We start from the raw sequence: 18,968 nt of genomic DNA on the forward strand, positions 1-18,968 counted from the left end.
TACACCAACACAGTGATTCTCAAGATGCTCGTTGTTGGAAGTGCAACCGGAATTTACACTTGATTTACTTCAAAGTGCACAGAGCGGCTCTCTTAACACTCCAGAGCCACCATCCCAACAGGAATAAATAACTCTGCTCTTTATGAGGAGCAGAGTCCGTAATCAAAAATTGGAGTTTTTATAAATGTTCAACAATTCTATGTTGGTGTAATCTAATAGTACGCAATTCATAGGAAGCAGTAAGGCATAAGTGAAGTTCCTCGTTTCTTACTGTCACCGGTGGAAAGAAGTGTGTGTGTAACAGCATCTCAATCATTTAATTAGAAAACCAAAAATAAATAAATAAATAAATTCAGAGGTATACAAAAGACACGCAAAGACCCATTACCACAGAGGTAGACCCATGAACTGTAAGAAAAGCCTGACGACCCTAGGAAAAGAATGGAAATGGGTTATGTTGCTTGGTCATAATGCCAGCCAGTTGAAAAGGCTTAGTGCCCAGCACCACAGACTACTAGGAAAGCGTGGAGAATGGCAACAATTCCATGAAAGTGCATGAATTGTTAGCTTGGTAGTTTACCTTGTTCAAAAAATTGTGATCGCCTTTTTAAGTTTTTCAAAGAAATAGGTTCAGATGCTAGTTGAAAAATACAAAAAAAAAAAAAAATCAATGCCATGTCATTAATTTTAATGTCTCACCACCGGAAAACTAAATGTCATTTGACTAATGTCTGTACCATTTGTTTTAAAATGACAAAACTGATGGCCATAGAAGATATGGATTATTTCAAAGTACAAAGACACATAGTTTTAGAAGTCTATACTACATTCAAATTAGTAGAGGAACTAATTGTTTCATTAATAAATTCTAGCAGATAGCATCATAGTTTCACAGAAGCCAAATACCATTGTCCATGCTAGATCACATAGCTTTAGAGAAACAAAAACCAACATATTTTGCTTAGGTTAATCAATCTGAAGTCTAGAAGTCCAAGGAGAATTGTTTATAACTAAGAGTTTTCACAGTACTAAGGAAAAAATGAACTAAAAAACAGTGGGGATGGAGAAAACAAATTAATACTCAGAAAAAGGTAAAAGAAAAACAAATCCTTGAAACTAAAATACTCTTCTATTTTGCCCTAGTAACATCCACTAACTTCAAGTAAATGGAGTTCAGTCAGATTTAAAAAAAAAAAAAGAGGAAAGAAAGAAACAGAATTCTACAGATCTGTTGTTCAGTTTATTCATAAAGTGTAAACGGAATGATCGCTTGAGACTAGTTGGTGCTTACTTCTCTTACCAATGCCCTCAAATGACAGGCCAGCATAGAGTCCCAATCACTTATGACGAGTTTGGGGTCTTAGCATCTGTTTGCTCTGCCTGAACGACTGGTAGAATAGGACCCAGACATCTTGGATTTAACATCATAAATCAAAAAGAAGTCAGGCAAGGGGCACCTGGTGGCTCTGTCAGTTGAGCCTCTGACTCTTGATTTTGCCTGAGATCTCACGGTTCACAGCATGGAGTCCCATGTCCCTGCAGCACAGAGCCTACTTGGGACTCTCTCTCCCTCTCTGCCCTTCCCGTACTCACGCTGGCTTGCACATGTGTGCACACACACTCTCTCTCAAAATAAATATACTTAAAAAAAATGTCAGCTTTGCTTATAAAACTTCTTTGATTAAGAATGCAGTATCAGACAATTAAAATACAGCCACTTCTAACTATCAGAAATTTAATACCAAAATAAATTATCAATAAAGGGAAATGTATAGACTTGGTTTGGTTTTGACCTAATGCATTATGAACTGGCAAATGCAGGGGCAAAGCCGTCAAACCGCTGTGAACACCCAGCCTGACCAGAGTCTAATTTCATGGTAAAAGGAGTTTCATCTCTTTTGGGTCTCTCTCCCTGTCTATGTGGTAACAATTATTTATGGAAAGACAGAAGGAGGAAGAGAGCAGTAACTCCCTAATACAAGATGTCCCTAGATACTATGCCTGCTTTGTCATTACAAATGGGTACTTTTGCTAACAACTGTTATTGCCATTTCTCTACTAAGACTAGCTGCCTATAAACATGTCCTTTTCACAACAATAAAGGGGAGAAGGAAACTTCATTCATTGTTTCAGATTTAACGAAGACTCCCTCTGCCAACCTACCACCGCAAGAAGGCTAATGGCCTCTGTAAACCAGTCTTTCTTATTTGGCTTAGACACACAGGCTCTCAAAGCTCCGGGCCCTGCTGCCAAAGTGTTGTTTGCAGTTCCTGAACTGTTGAAATCCTGGAACCAGACGCCCTTCCACCTTCTGTAACTGGATCTATGTGCTAACCTTTTAGTTTCAACTTCCAGGGGGATCAGTTCTTCTTTGACTCACTGATATTAATTTTTATAATGGCAAAACTTGAATGCTATGACTTCTACATTATAAATATAGTTATAATGGTGATGTTTATTACCTTTTGATTCAAAAGTATTACTTTCATCACGAATTCCATTAATTTCCTTGGATTCAGTATTCTGGAAAGGATAAAATGCCAGTTAGCAACTATTTCTCCAACTGGACTTGAGGTTTAAATAATGCATTTCCCACTGGTGAAAATATCTTAAGGTGAGTTTTTCAGGATATTAGTGTATTTCTTACAGCCTTTTACACAAATAGAAAAAAATTTCTCATTATCTTTAATAATCATAAAAGGATTAATGACCATCTATCTATAAGCATGGATGACTTTAAGTTCAATCAGTCATTATGTTTCCAAGAAACATCATGTACCAAATAATTAGTTCACTTTCTTATATTTAAGACTAAGCAACATAAGCATAGAAAATTCTTCAGCACTTAAGCATTTCTTACACAACGTACCAGGAACTCCTTATTGAATAAAAGAGTATCTTAGGATAACAACAATTCTATCTAGGGAATCAATATAAGCACTTATTTGAAATTTTAAATTTAACTGATACTTAGAAAAATATCTAGAGTGTAATTATTTTTAATCAATTAGTGTAATTGAATATCTCTTAACCACACATCTAATTCTATCCTTCAAAGTCACCTACAGAAGAAACTAAAAATGCTTCATGAAGTTTTAAAATAAGTATAGTAATTGTGTGCAATTTACTTGTGAAAACTAAAAAAAGCATAGACAAGTTACAGTGTATCATTTTACATCCTTACTACTTCACATCTACAAAGATCTGAGGAATGGCTGTAATGATTAAGATTGGGAAGAAATAGGTATAGAACAACAGCAGAGGATCTTTTGATCTTACCACTACGTAACTATTACTCTAATAGAACAACAGCAGAGGATCTTTTGATCTTACCACTACGTAACTATTACTCTAATAGAACAACAGCAGAGGATCTTTTGATCTTAGCACTACGTAACTATTACTCTATTAATGAGTAAGGCCTCAGGATTGTCAAAAATGTATCTTTACTCACATTCTTATAAAAATTACCTTATTCAACTAACGGTTTTTAAAGTGGCATTGACATTGTTCAAACAATCCCCGCCTGCCCCTCCCCCCCAGACTTTGCTCTACACAAATACTCCCTCTTCTCAAAATACTTACAGAATGCTGGAGGCTTTCTGAGAAATCAGTCGTTACTGACAGAGTTGAAGATTTGTCTGAGTTGTAAATTCCAGAAGTTGTATCAATCCACTTTGTTTCAGGTGAACCTATAATTTTGGTAGCCATACTGGTGAGATTGAGGGTTTTATGCCGTGTAAATGGCAGGGAAGTCTGGTCTCTGCCCCAGTCTGATTGGCACATGATGATCAAGAAATGAGTACACATAAATGTTGAAGTGGAAAGAACAAAGTTACTGAATGCACATAAATAAAATGAACACGTAGAAGACATACACACAAATCAGGTAGACTGTGAAAGAAGGCAAGAGTTCAGTGTTTTGACCAACAGATCACCTTCTGAAAACACAAGGGTTAGATGATGTTAATAATGAAAAGACTAGCAAATCTGCTGAATCTTTCTGTAAACCAGGATAAGAGTATCGTATTTTAATATCACACCTTCGCAGGCAGGGGGAGGCTTAACACCCTTCTCCACCTAACCTCAACAACTAAGAAACACAATAATACAATGTATGCTGAAAGTTCCTTGAGCATGAACAACAGGAATATGACCTACCATGTTCTCTCTTACACCAGTTAGTTATGGTGCTGTAGAGAAAGTAAAATCATAATTCTTAATACTCAGCATTATTATATGACTCCCAAATGCAGAAGCAATCACAACAGTTTTCAGTTAATATCTGCATTCAGAATCAGTGTAGCACATAAATTAGTCAATAAATAATGTAAATTCAGTAAATTTGCTAGTGAAGAGTTTTCAGACAGAATATTCAAGGAAGTGTCACTCAAGATTTGTATCAGTGTAACTGCAAAGTATCTTGAAGCCAAAGACTTTTTAAAAACTGAGGAAAATGTTATTGAAGCAAGCTGTTAGGACCACTTGCCAAAGACCAGCTCCCAATTTAGAAAGCCAGACAGTGGCAAACCCAACTCACCAGACTTTCCATAGCGTCTGATATCCATTATTAGGTTTCCCGTTTCTTGAGCATTAGCCATGGTTGCCTCCCACTCTTGTGTGTCCTTAGATGAAAATCTGGTGTTGTTAACAGCAATAATTTCATCATCTACCTGTAGCTGAGAAAATTCTGCTGGGCTGCCTATATAAAGTAAAATAAATTAAAGAATCAATAATAAAAAAATTCCAAACAAACAAACAAAAACCCATGTTCTACCAATTGCTTACTTAAAGAAAAAAAATGCATTCTTAATCTCAACTAACCATTTCTTATATCTTTCAGTTAGGGTAGAGCCATGAGGTTTTTACATTATCAAATATTTGAGTATCTATACTATACAAAGCAGCAAAGGCATTTTTTATTCTACAGTATGTATCTTCATTAACATGTAAAGGAGAAATAAGCTCATCTAGTCAATAAAATTTACCTTCCTAAGAATAAAGAAAAAATTTTAATTATTTTTAAGTTAAAAATATATTGTACTAAATTGAGCTTCCAAAACCAAATGTACCCTGGAATGGATTTTAAAAAAAGAAAGAAAGAAAAAGAAAAAGCAAGGCCACTTAAAACTGTTTACAATTGCCACTTATCATTATCTAATTAAACAGTCTTTTTTAAGAACTTTCTTAAATTTCTAAAAAAAAAAAAAAAGAAAAACAGGGTTAGCATGTACTTTTTTTTTATAGCTAAACTATGTAAGTAGGAACTCCTCTTAACAATGGTAGCTTTCATTTGAATTTTAGGCCTTGTGGTGATATTTTGCTGAAGACTTCCTGGGGTGACTTGGTATTCCGGATGGGGGAGGGGTACTCCTTCTGTAAAAGTCCAGAAGTATCCTGGGGACACTCCATGGGCAACAGCTACATTAGGATACTCAGAAAATACCAATTTACTATACAGCACTTATATATCCACCACAAACAGAGCCAAACATGGAAAGTTCATTTTTGAATTTCAGTGAAGTGTTGTTTGGTAGCATTTCCAAATATTAAACCTAAAATTTTGACAAACCAATTCTGTTAAGGTCACAAAACTAAGACTACAAAACTAGAAAACTAGGCAAGGGAGAAAAACACTATCAGTCTCCGGGAAGTCTTGGGGAAGAAGATGCCTCTCCTGGCTTTACGCCTGTACTTTTCACTTGTTTTCTCCTTCTCCATCAAACACACTAATTTCTGGAGGGCGGGGGGGATTGAACAGCACAGGATAACAAGGGGAAGAAAGTTCAGTGGAGCTAAATCAATGATTTACCTGCTTCAACTGACGCGACGAAGATCCCAGAAAACACCCATTTTACTGTAAACCCAAAGTCAAGACCGCTCCCAGGCGTCTGGTGTATGTTGATTCTCATATCACTGAACTGATCCTGAAAACAAATATGAACCGGTGGGATCAGGTGTCGCTGGCACCACACAGAGGAAAGTCTATCCAGGAAAGAAGGAGGCTATATTCAAGGTACACCTGAATTATTTCACGATAAACCGGGAGCATCGATCTTTTTAACTTGGGTTTGGTAAAACCTTCATTTGTATAAATATCAATGAGTTTATTACTTTTCTGATAAGGGAAATCTTCACATCCATAGATGTTTTTCTTCACATCGTTTCTTTAAATCAGTTGGGCATTAATAAATTTGGGCGGATGCCCACCATACAACTGGGTTTACTTTATAGACCAGTTGTTATTACCCAGAAAAGGAGTAAGAAGGTAGACAGTGTGCTGTTTAAGGGCACAAACCGGCAATTAGGAGATGAGCCCTCGAGATGGAATGCACACAGCAGTGAATACAGACAGCATGGTATTATGATCAAACTTGCTAAGAGACTATAACATAATTATTCCAGCCACTAAAAAGAAAATTATAGAAGGTGACCGAGGTGCTAATTATCACTACAATGGCAATCATATTACAACACATAAATGTGTCAAATTACCACACTGTACACCTTAAATGACTACAATGTTACAGATCATACATTTTAATAAAATGGCATTTTTGAAAATATCAAAAAAAATTTTTAATCATTTGTTTAATGCTTATTCATTTTTGAGAAAGAGAAAGACAGGGCAAGCCAGGAAGGGGCAGAGAAAGAGAGAGGGAGACACAGAATCCAAAACAGGCTCCAGGCCTTGAGCTGTTAGCCCAGAGCCCTATGCGGGGCTCGAACCCATAATCTGTGAGATCATGACCTGAGCCAAAGTCAGACACCTAACCGACTGAGCCACCCAGGTGCCCCAATTTTTAATCATTTAAAAAATGCCACCATACTTCTAGAAAAACTGTCTCTGACATTTAGCATAGTCACCTGCATAATTTCAACACACACATCAGCTGGCTGTGGTGTGCTTGTCAGACTGGCACCACCCCTAAGGAGCACCTGATGCTTTGGCAAGGCGACGTGTGCCCCACTGCCACAGAAGATCCGGGGGTGAGGAAAGAGCCGCCCCACAGCTGAGGGATGCAAAGCGATGCTCCCCCGCCCCCAGGAACCAGGTCAGAGGCCAAGAGCCGCCCCCCCCCCCCCCACGGAGACACGCTGAGTAACCAGTCACAATCTAGAAAGCCCAGCCGCAAGCCCAAGAAGGGGGCTGCTCTGCCAGCAGCCGGCCGCCACCACTACCGCACACAGCAGTGAATTCTTGGTGCCCCAGACTCACAGCCATTTCCAAAACAAATGTTTAAGTTTTAAAATATACAATGTCTGTGAACATGTCAATTATCTTTCATATTTTTTGTGTTTTGTTTTGGGTTAACAGCAGACATGAATTTTAACTTGCCATCCCCAGGCTAGTTTCAGTCTTTGGTTCCAAATAACTAAAAACGTAGACTAAAAGAAAAAGTTCTTCCTAAAGCCACTTAATTTTCCAGGGGGGCGGGGGGAAGACCTACAAGTTCTCCAGTTCAATGTGACCATTAAAACCAAACCCAGGGCCCATTGGGCAATTCATAAAGCTTTATGCTAAAGTTTCCCCATCTCTAAAACAAGTTTAAAATCCATGTGACTATGTTCTGAGAAAAACTGATGTTTAAAGAAGACAAGGAAGGCGCTGAACCAAGAACTTACACTTTCTATGGACACAGAAGGTCTTTAACAACATTTACTTATTCATTTGTTCAACATGCACTTACTGTACCTCTGTTCTGTATAAAACCCAGTGCCTAGTTCTTGGGAAACAGAGATAGATGAGGCATGCTCCTTGCTCTTGAAACATAATTATTGACTCCTCAAGAGTTGAGTATGGAATTATTTTTAAAAAATCTGTAGCTAATAATAGAGAAAAGTCTTCATCAGAAAGCTTGTAAAAGCAGTTTAAATACAGAAACACAGATGTGGGTAGTGAGAATACATTAATAATCGGCCTGATGAACACCAGTCGGCAGAATAAAACTCTGCTATGAATAGAAAAAAATTACTGGTTAGTTCCACTCCTTAACCGAAACTACCATATACTTACATTAGAGGTGACTCAGTGAAAACAAGTGGTCATCTTTACCACACTTAACCGTCCAAAAAAAAAAAAAACTTGACTTAAAGCCATTTACAGAATCTATTTGCTATAAAAGGGCATAGAGACAAATGATACCTTAGATAGTCATGATACTAATTGATGGTTTTTATCTTGAAATATAAAAGATAGGATAGAGTTCTAATAAATAGTCTCAAACTACATAAAGAATACTTTGTGGGAGACAGCAAGTGAACATTATCCTTTTCTACCAAATATAGGATAAAAGAGAATGAGCTGAAGCTAAAGATGAAAGAGTCTCACAATTTTATTAGACCAGAAGAACTGTCTCACAAAAGGACATTCTTACCTTGGAAAGAAGCTTCTACTTGAACATAGTAAAGAAAAGGGCAGAGCAAAACCCTACTTTTAAATGAAAATCTTATGTAGACCACTTCTGTCCCAAACCAACCCATAAACGTAGCTATAATTTCAGTTTCAAGCTGTAATTTCAATGGCATGGCCTGCCCATTACGGCGGTCCCGTAGGCATTGCTGTGGAATCCTCGGTCCTTGAATTAGATTCACAGGGGAACATATCTATAATTAGAGTTTAGCATAAGCTAACCAGCAGTGATTTCAGTTAGGATTTCTACTTCCCTATTTATCTCTACAAGACACATGCCATGTGAGTATTCCACCAAAAGTCCATGCTTTCCATGCTTCAGAAGATGATGATAAGGGAATTATAACTGCTTGAACTGGATAGAACCAGAAATATAAACTCTTGGGGGAAACTAGATTCTTGATGACTGATAAAGAACCATGTCAGGGGGTTCCAGCTGTCTATGCAGGAAAAGATAAGAGTATGGTTATCAACATATCAGCATTTAAAAATATTTTCCCTCAAATCAGATACAATTTAAACAGAAGTATACACTGAAAGCTGAGCTTTTTAGACAAAAATATGATGATCTAGAGTAGTAATGACCATATTTAATTTTAGGATATCTGATGAATTAGGTATTTCCTCTCACCAAAGATGAGAACTGATGAAAAATAGGGTCAGTTTTCTGTACTCACAGGTCAGAAAGCTATTCTCCCTGATTTTTCAATTAGATAAATGTGTTGACCTAAGGGAAGCCTTACTGAAATTGATAAAACTAAAATACTCAAAATAGATTCGGACTCTATAGTTGTAAGTAACAGAGGAAATGTATCAACTCTGATTATTGTATACATGACTCTTTCGCATCATTTTTTCATGGTCTGAGTAGGGGGAGAACATAGGTGGGTGGCCCCAAATCATGGCCCCACTCTGGCACCAGAGCCCCCCTCCTTTGCCAAAGGCGCATCTATGCATGCTGGCTCCATTTCTCCAGTCAAAGAGGAGGTAGGATTCCAGCTCTGTCGCTTAACTCAACCCATTTCAAGTTTATCTCTTTCCTACCAAATCCATTTTCAATCCTCCTGCCCCCAGCCACTATCACCTATTTCTGCTTCCAAGAAACTGTCTTCTCTCCCATCTGCCTGGCCAGCTCTCAGTTTCCTCTGTGTGCCCCTCCACTTCCTCTCCCACACTCACGTTCTTGTTCTTTCCTCGCCAGTCTCCCCTCTTTTTGACTACCAGCTTTCCGGAGTTAACCTCCTTCCCTGCCACTGTCGGCTACTGTCTCAGCCCATTATATCCGCAATTTAACACAGGACCTTCTTCCTAAACCTACTCTTTTCCACCTCTTGTTTCTCAACTGTTGGTCAGTTACATCACTACCTGACCAGATGCCCAAGTTGGCCACACCTGGGTCTCTCCTTCTTCCCTTCCCACCCCAGTGGCACGCAACAGCCCCCACCCTCCGCGCACACACACATTCACAGAAACTGCTCTCAAGTCCTCAGTCAGTAAATGGATCCTGAATCATCCCATCCTGGCATTGCTCTTCAGTTAACCATCTTAATTTAGAGGGGAAGGCACAGCTCAAACTAATGCAGCCATCTTCTCATTGGCTCTCTTGCCCCCGTCCTCCTTTCCCTCCATCTTCTACACGGCTGCCAGGATTTTAGCTACGGAACTGACAATTACTATTACTGCACACCATTTTAAAATTGCTGGTAGCTGACCTCCTATTGGGTAGATTTCCAACTTTGCCCTTCAGAAATTTTACATTTCATTGGGGCACCTGGGTAGCTCAGTTGGTTAATCATCCAACTTCAGCTCAGGTCATGATCTCACGGTTGGTGGGTTTGAGCCCCGCATCAGACTCTGTGCTGAAAGCTCAGAGCCTGGAGCCTGCTTCAGATCCTGTGTCCCCTCTCTCTGCCCCTCCCCCATTCATGCTCTGATTCTGTCTCAATAATAAATAAAAACATTTAAAAAATTAAAAAAAGAAATTCTACATTTCAGATTCATGGCTGATAAATTTCAATAACCATACAGCTTCCCTCAAAAACAATTTTAAAAAATGACTTTACCTTTATGAAACAGAATATATTCCAGTCTCTGTTGGCTCTAAAATTCTAGTGATACAACAAAGTTAACATAAGCCAACATTTGTGTTTAACTACACATAAGGCAGTTCTCAAACTGGAGCCTGTCATGTTTCAAAAATATTAGGGTCAGAGAAATTACAGTTGTGGCTTAAGCACTTAACCGGCCCAGGGCAAGTTATGTGACTTTCACATCTCAAGCACTTCATCAGTAAAAGTGGGGATAATATCACCTAGTTTGCAAGGTCATTGTGAGGACTAAGTGAAACTTTTAAGAGGTGCCAAGGTATATGACTGCTGTGCCATAATTACTTTCTGTATATATATGCCGGTTAAGCAGTTTCCAGATCAACCGAAGAGAAACCTATTTGATGCTCATATACTTGGCTCTGAAGCCAATAGAACTCAGCCAGCATTCAACGATTACTTACAGATCCAGGCACCGTGCTAACAGTGATCAGGACAGGCTTGCTTCCTGCTCTCCCAAAGAGGAGAGTCTAGTGAAGGTGACAAGCCAGCACAGGGCATGGGAGGCAGCTGTGACATGGTCAGCCCTGAGTGCTATTCAAAAGGGGCACCATCATAGGCCTGCTGATTAAGAAGCAAACATGTAAAAAGCTTCCTTCCTTCCATGTGTATCATCTGGCTTCTGGGTACATTTTTAAAACTCTGGGGCAGCGTTTCTGAAATGTGGATCTGGGTGGAGTTTGGGAGAAGAGTGCTCTGACAAGAAAGAACGGGAAACAAAACCCTGTAATGAGACCAATCAGGGGAAAGTTATCAAAGCCACATCTGTGAGGCACTTGGAGGAGGATGAAGAACTCTGGGAGGAGTCACACTCTCTCCCCCTGCCTCGGGGTCACCCTGAGGATTGCACTGGCAGCCTGGAACAGAAAAAGAGGCAGGAAAAGAAGCAATACCATAAGAGATGTAAAGGAGGAAAGGTAGGAGAAGAATGAAACCCCTGCTGGGCAACAGAGATGGGAAAGAACCTATAAGCACCTAAGTTACCTGGTGGATCAAGTTCACCCCTCGGTTTGGTGATCAAGGCCTTGACTGCAATTAGAGTCATTAAATACAAAAGTGTCCACTATGTGTAGAGGCTGTGGAGGGTACAAAGAACAGCAGTGAAGGAGAAACGGTGAACACTTAGAACAAGGAAGAACTCAGCAAATGAAACTCTCACAGGTGAAAAGTTCACTTATAACTAGGGGAAGAAGTCTTGATTCACAAAGGAAGTGACCCTCCTGGGCTTTGAAAGAACAGGAGGACCTCACAAGACAAACATGGGTAAAATAAGCATTTTAGAATGTGAGAACAGTAAGAACAAATATCTCTGATGTGTTTCAGAAAGTGTACTAGGTGTTCAAGAAAAAGCAAGTGGTATTGTATGGCCAGGTCACCGACTTACAATTCTTCTTCCCACAACATAGTACGGTACGAGCGACCTTGAGTCAGACTGCTTGGTTTCAAATCCTGACTCTACCGCTCAGTACCCTGGATGGCCTTGGACAAGTAACATGGCCACTCCATGCCTCAATGTCCACAACAGCCTAACAAGGGCATAAGGGTCCCTGAGGGCTAAGAAATAGGTTGAGAAGCCTGGCTGGCACACGGTGAGCACTCAAGAAGCCGCTGTTACAGCACCCCAAACAGAGTTTGGGACCAGTGTCGAGGGACCACAGCACTCCCTTGAGTGCTTTGAACTTCACTGAACAGACCACAGAGTGGCACTGGAGGCTTTGCAGCGGAGAACTGACCCAGTGCAGCCTGGCCTCCTGCAAGTCAGTCTAGCATCAGGCTTGCACAGAATGTTCAGATACGTGTGACTATTTACAAAGCATTTGCAATGAGGGGGAAAGAGAATTAGGGTTGTGGAAGGAAGAATAGAAAAGAATATCACGGGAGATGCAGGAACAAAGAAACGAAGGGACATTCCTAGTGAAAGTGTGAAGTAAGAAGGAGAAAGAAGACCTGAAAAACACATGCAAAGTTACCAAAACATCTAAATGTTCACCCACATATTATTTGTGCTTTTTCTATTCTCTGAACACCTAGTATTACAGAGTTTGGACAAATATTTGGAAGAGTGTTGCAAACACCCTTGACTTATTAGTCATTGGCTGTCCTGTTCCCAAGGCAAGTAAGCTCCTTCTCAGTGACAAGAGCAGGTGATGGTACCCGAGCTGCTTTCTTCATAGTGCAAGCAACTCTGAGACAGGTAAGTCACCATATGACGTACACATGTGTTCAGGCACTCCAAGTGCTTTCCTTGGGAAAGCCTGATTTTGCTTGGTAGGATACCATTTCAAGCTTGGAGACAAGGGAGATAAACCCATTAATGATGAAACCTGAATCCATGCCATGTTCATTCAGGTTCCTCGCAACTGCAATAACCTGGAACACACCCCCACACCACACTCAGCCCCTTGCTTTAATCCCTGGATGCAGCGAGTCGGCTGCCACCCTGAGGGAGTGACTAGTCCCCAGCACACAATACATTAATGAGGCTGTTTCGCTGGGTCTGCTATGTGAAAAGGTGAAGGCAAACATGCAGGTCTGTAAAACAAAAGACACCTTGCTTCTGTTTTTATTATTCACCCACTGGTACATTATGTTCTCCATGTAGACCTCAGGCACTCTGATCCACTCAAACTTATGATGCTAATTGTATCTTTCCCATTCTTTAAAAATGAAGTGAAAAACTTACAACTTATGATTCTAGCAAGCTGAAGAAACATTTTTAGATCTGTTTGTAAATATGCACGGGAACAGCAAAGACAAATGTGACCAAAGATGACCTCTAAATGATGGGATGAGCAGTGGCTTTCATACTTGTACTTTCCTGCATTCCCAAATTTTCTCAAGAACAGAGGACTTGTAAAACACACTACCTTCATTACCTAGTAATTTTCTTAAAAGCCATCTATGGGGATTTTAAGTAGGAAAAACTACAGATGGCCTCTAGTCATCCTTCATCTGATGGTATATTTTGTTTGGACTCCAAGAGTTACAGAACACAACTGTCCTACTGTAAGTAAGCCTCAATATTCCCTTTAAGATACAAGAAAAGGGACAAAATTGTAGACTTTCTAAATCAGTATTGAAAGTCAGTAGATGGTTCATCCGATAAGGAAAGAAGAACCATGTCCCTGGAGACCAGCATCTAGCACTCGTACCAATTTCCCCTTGTGGTCAGTTAATTTCCCAGAGAAGGGGCTTTTATTACCCACTTCCCTGTTAGACCTGAACCTATAACCCTCCAGTGACCCTCACACCTGACCAGGGACTGCTGAGCACTAGAAGTAGAAGGCAGCAGTTGCTGCAATGAGGAGGAGCCGGAAAATTAGCCAAACTCTAAAGAGAGTCGTCCAGCAAGCCTCAAAACACACACATCACAAGGGTAATCTGGATCCACATGCTCAAAGGAGGAAGAGGATTCCTTCCTCCAAGATGTGCTAAAAATAAAACACAATATCGTTTTCCATGTTATCAGCCCAGATAATGATGCCTAGAAATTAGAAACATAGTTTCCAGATTTAAATACTTATGTTTCAGAGCAATGGGTGACGAGGAGCCTTCTCATATTCACCTGTGAGGATCTTGAGACCTCTGTCTGTGGTGAGCTTCCCCCTTCTCCAAGCTCAGACGTTAAGTCAGGGGAGGACAATGTGGCTTTAGACGTGGCAGCTTCGTCCTGGGAAAGTGATGAGAGCGAGGGGGTAGGAGAGGGCAGCTGCATCACACCTGCTTCCACCACTGCTCCCTCTCTCTCACTGGACCTGCCGGTAGCAAGCTGGCTGGTGGCAGGGTTCTGCACAGAGGCGCTGCCCAAACTGCTCTGAGTTCTCTTAACATCTTCCATGTCTCCATTATACTTCCAACCAGCATCCATCTAAAAAGGAAACAGCATTTTAAGCTTGGCATTGATAGATTTCTGTTTTAAAAAATACGTACACTAAATATTTTAAAACTATGAAAGTAACATACCACCCGCGGCCACTATTGGTAAAGCTTGGGGCATGGTCTTTCATACTAACAGACGCGTGGCATGTTGGGAGGAGGACTTGTTTTTACAAAAATGTTGATATTATAAACAGACTTCTGAAACTTTATTTACTCATTTACATCATTCTGATGGGTTAAGAGATCTCTAGACTACACTTTTTAATTACTGAGTGCTGCACGGTAGGGATGTCTACAATGTACTCACGTGATATGTATTCAATGTGTTTCAAGTTTTCTGTACCCTCCAGAAATATTGCAACAAGTACCTATGTATTATTACAGCTGGAATACTTATTTTCATAGGTTTCCAAAAGTATACTTATTGGGCCAAAGGATATTTTATGTATAATAAATTTAATATTTAAAAACTTAATGTAATATATAAATTATGTATGTATATATAAAATTATGTATGTATTATATAAATTATGTGTTCTGTATATGATGGTATATGTATTTATATAAATTATATATGTATTATAGCTATGCACTCCTAATGTAATGTACCAGAATGGCTGTTTCTCCACACCCTTGCCAACACACAAGACATTTTCAGTGTTTTAAATCTTTGTCAGTCTGATGACTGAAAAGCTGTACATTTCATTCTTGCTCTAATGAAGATGAACATGGTTCAATGTGTTTTATGTTATCAACCATTTGAATTCCTTCTTCCTTAACCTGGCCACTCATTTCTACATCCATTTTTCTTGTGCTTATCTTTTTCTTACCCATTTGTAGGAGCATGTTATATCTTACTGATATTAACCCTACATCTAGAATTCATTTTGCTAATATTTTTCTGACTCTATAAGTTGCCTTTTGACTATGTTAGTAATGAGTCATATATATTTGATTTTTATGCCATCAAATAGATCTTTATTTTACTTAATGTAATGATTGGAATTTCCTGGCTAGTTGAGGCAGGTTTTCCTTACCTTGAATATTTTTTTTCAAGCTTTTTCTTAGATTTTAGGATACTATATTGGCAGAGGTAAAAAGAATTTGAACACTGATCTAAGACAAAGAGTTAAAATTAATATACCCATTTTCAGGTATGCACCGCTGCTTCATTCTCAGGGCAAACAATTCCATTTTCTATATTCTTCAAAATCCCAATATAAATAGAACCATTAAATTGATTTTAATAGCAACATTCAAGCACAGCAAATTCTAATAAAGTGGGTACTCAGAGGAAACTAGAATGCTGTTCATAAGGCACCTGAAAATATTCAGGTTAAACTTTATGAAATTGCTGTTTAAAATGTTACCAACCTTACTGTCATTGACTTTGAAGTTTAATCTATTTCACACGAGTTGTTATATTTTAAGCATTAAACGTCTATTGAATTTAATCTGGCTGAAATTTCTTTACACAGAAGTTATGTACACTTTATACATCAAGTAGATGGAACTCAAACTTCTGTAAAAGTTCACCAACATTGTGCTCTTAAGGACGGACTAAATGTACTGGGAACTCATTTTTTTTTACCGTGTAGGATCTCGGGAGTGAGGAGATTCCTCTTGCCTGAGAGCCAAAAGGTCTCGCTGTGACCACAGATGTTAACCTGGCTGTATCAGTTTTCTGGTAACTTCTGGGGAGAGAGGCTGAAATCCGAGTCGACTTGGTTTGTGTACTCGGTGAATGCTGAGGAGACAAAGGGTCTGGGTGTTGCTCTTCCATGGGGCTTGGAGAAGGAAGCGGAATTTCAGCAGCTGCAGCGTCCGCTCCTTTTGCAAAAGCTGTAGAATCCTGTTTAGGAACTTCTGCAGAACACGTCACTCCTTTCTCTTCTACTTTCTCACTCTGGTAACTTGCTTCCGACGCGGTCAGCCTAGGGGAAAGCGTGTCTTCGTGCAGGATATCATCAGAAGAAAGCAACCTCCTTCTCGAAGGAGCTGCGGACATTTGATTTCGAGATTCCCTAGGCAGAAAGGAGCGCACCGTAACCATAAAGTTACGCATTTATTTAGCACAAGGAGGTGGAGAGAGGCTACTTTGGAAAGAACATAAAACAGACTAAGAATCAAAAGGCTACTGGCCTCACACAATAACCAGTACAATATTAACAGAACATGAGGATAAATACATGTAATTTTTTTAGTGCCACATTAAAAAATTGTTAAGAACTGGACTCTTGTTTATAAACAGGCTCAGAGGGATTTTTTTTTAATTATGAAGAGTTGTTAATAAGAACATGGGATATTTAATAAGGGAGTCCTCACAAAGCCACAAGTTCATAAATCTTCCCAAATTAGCACACTGAAGGTATTATTAATTGACAACCAATTTGAACCTTCCAAAAACGTGGCTTCCTTTACAGGGTTGTGAGCTTTCTCCCCCTTGTTCAAAATTTTAAACAATTTAGTAAAAAAAAAAAAAGATTTCCACAAAGGAATCAGACTTCAGTTAAGATCAAGTTAGGATATGATTTCATACTGCTTAATAGAACTCGCATGGACAATTGTTACAGACTAAAGCCACCGTTCATATTTATAGAAAAGTTCATGAAACATCCTCGTCACTCCCGTTCAGTAGGGAATTCCTTTCAACCTGCACTGCCTTTAGGTGAAAGAAACAGTGTTTACCATTCGCTTCCAGGGCACAAAGGAGTTTTGTTTAATTTCACCTGACAGCACATTTCCTTTCTGACATTATCCTTAAAGCATATTTGCCTTCCCTGTGACCTAGAAATATTCCCAGGTTTCTCACAGTAACTGCTCTACGGGAAAGTTTAAATTGGATGTTTATCCTGTTGTGTTGCAATGCCAAAATACACCCCTCTCGTTTACATTTACATTGTCTTCCTTTAAAATAGAATTTTAATCACACCACTAAGACATGAAAAAGAACTTCATATTTTACACAATTTAGATGAGTGGTGCCTAGTTTTATTTGGCCATTCCCTTCCTAAATTCACTTTAAAAGGAGAAAAAGTAGGTTTTTTTTCTGCACGAATTACAGCCAACACCATCCGATATCGCATGTGAATATATAATGTAAAAATCAAGAAATAATGCACACTATATTAAGCGCCCATTTCTTTTGTTAATCCAAGTCACTATTTATTACAGCAATACTTTGCTTTTTCATTGCAGGGCCACATACTGAGAGTTAAGTGCCTACTGTTTGTGATTTAATACTGGCGTACACCTTCCATCCCACCACATTTATGTAAATACAGATTTCTAGCACGGTGTCTGCGGCCATGCGGTGCACTCAGCTCTCTTACCTGTCCTGCAGCATCTCCTTAAATGTCTTCGAGCTTCTCTCAGACTTCTCAAGCGCCTGCTTTTCAATTTCTTCCCTCTCTTCTTTTTTCTTCTGCAGATCTGAAGTGTAGCTTTTTCGACGGTCTTTCCATTTTGCAAGGTCCTGACGGAAGAAAATCACATCAGCACAGGCATACCTGAATTTCTACACACCCTTTCTAGCGGCGAGAGAGTGCCAGAGTATCCCATTACACCGCTGAAACTATTCACTCCAACTTGATGCCAAGGTGCCCTAATTTTGCTTTTTATAGCTGGTGTTTCTGTACCAGCCTTTATCTCATGTGTCTGTCCAAAAAACCTGACCTAGTAAGATAGACCCCATTACTGTTTTCCTGCCTCCCTGACCATTTCACAAAGAATGCTAAATGCTTGTAATTAGGTGCCAGGTCAGAAAGATCAGGAGCTGTTTCAAATTCATTTTCATGTGACTCCAATAATGTGGCTGTCATGTGAAATGGCAGATTTCACGAGTAAAACTGGGACAGAGCTGGGACTGAAATGGTTAAGCAGGACTGTATGCTCTTTCATTGAACATACAGTGAGCACAATCCAAAAGACCACAAGCATGCAGAGGCAGAAGATGTGGGTCCCCTCACGGAACTCTTCTTGGTCTTGAAGGGAAAGAGACTTGTCAAAAGAGTTCAACAGTGTGATGATGATTGGATTGCACAGGATGGTGGCGGTCTGGTCATTGTACCTGAGGTAGGGGAGGGCAGAGTTTGAAAAGGTTTTCCTGGGGAGGCCAGGCTTGAGTACATGACTTCAAAGCAGGCAAACTCCACTTCCTGGCAGAGGAATAAGGAAGATCACACAGAACAAGTGGATCTGTTTCCCATATTCCCAGGAAGAAAAGGCTAACCCAGCTGGCTGCTGACCCATGGACAACCAACCCAATTTTCCCTTTAAATTGGCCCTAGCAGCCTAAGCTGGTTGTCACTCTCAGGGGTTTAAGACAGTTTGGATGGTACAAACTTTTCTATGTCTCCAAAATAGAGAAATGCCATGTTAACAACTACTGATGGCATTCCAGTCCAAATAGAAGTACATCCAAGGTCTCAGACTAAACTAAGTTTGGTTTATACCTTTAAGAGTAGACACCGGGACACCTGGGTGGCTCAGTTGGTTGAATGTCCAACTTCTGCCTAGGTCATGATCTCACCATTCCTGAGTTCAAGCCCCGTGTCAGGCTCTGTGCAGAC

General features: G+C 39.7%; 1 protein-coding gene across 2 annotated transcripts in view; it reads right to left on the reverse strand.

Annotated features, from left to right (window-relative positions):
* The window catches only part of LMO7 (LIM domain 7), a 192,490-nt gene that overhangs the window by 17,105 nt on the left and 156,417 nt on the right, over window positions 1-18,968 (reverse strand). The window contains exons 13-20 of one of the 2 annotated variants that reach the window (XM_029936595.1): window positions 17,730-17,872; window positions 15,989-16,421; window positions 14,084-14,386; window positions 5,813-5,927; window positions 4,541-4,702; window positions 3,586-3,773; window positions 2,463-2,523; window positions 581-637 (exon numbers count right to left, since the gene is read on the reverse strand). In XM_029936595.1, coding sequence (XP_029792455.1) covers window positions 581-637; window positions 2,463-2,523; window positions 3,586-3,773; window positions 4,541-4,702; window positions 5,813-5,927; window positions 14,084-14,386; window positions 15,989-16,421; window positions 17,730-17,872 — 1,462 coding nt within the window. The remainder of the gene's footprint in view (window positions 1-580; window positions 638-2,462; window positions 2,524-3,585; window positions 3,774-4,540; window positions 4,703-5,812; window positions 5,928-14,083; window positions 14,387-15,988; window positions 16,422-17,729; window positions 17,873-18,968) is intronic. The other variant, XM_029936596.1, reaches the window with a different exon arrangement.

Source organism: Suricata suricatta, chromosome 4 (assembly GCF_006229205.1).
Source record: "Suricata suricatta isolate VVHF042 chromosome 4, meerkat_22Aug2017_6uvM2_HiC, whole genome shotgun sequence".
NCBI classification, from domain to species: domain Eukaryota; kingdom Metazoa; phylum Chordata; class Mammalia; order Carnivora; family Herpestidae; genus Suricata; species Suricata suricatta.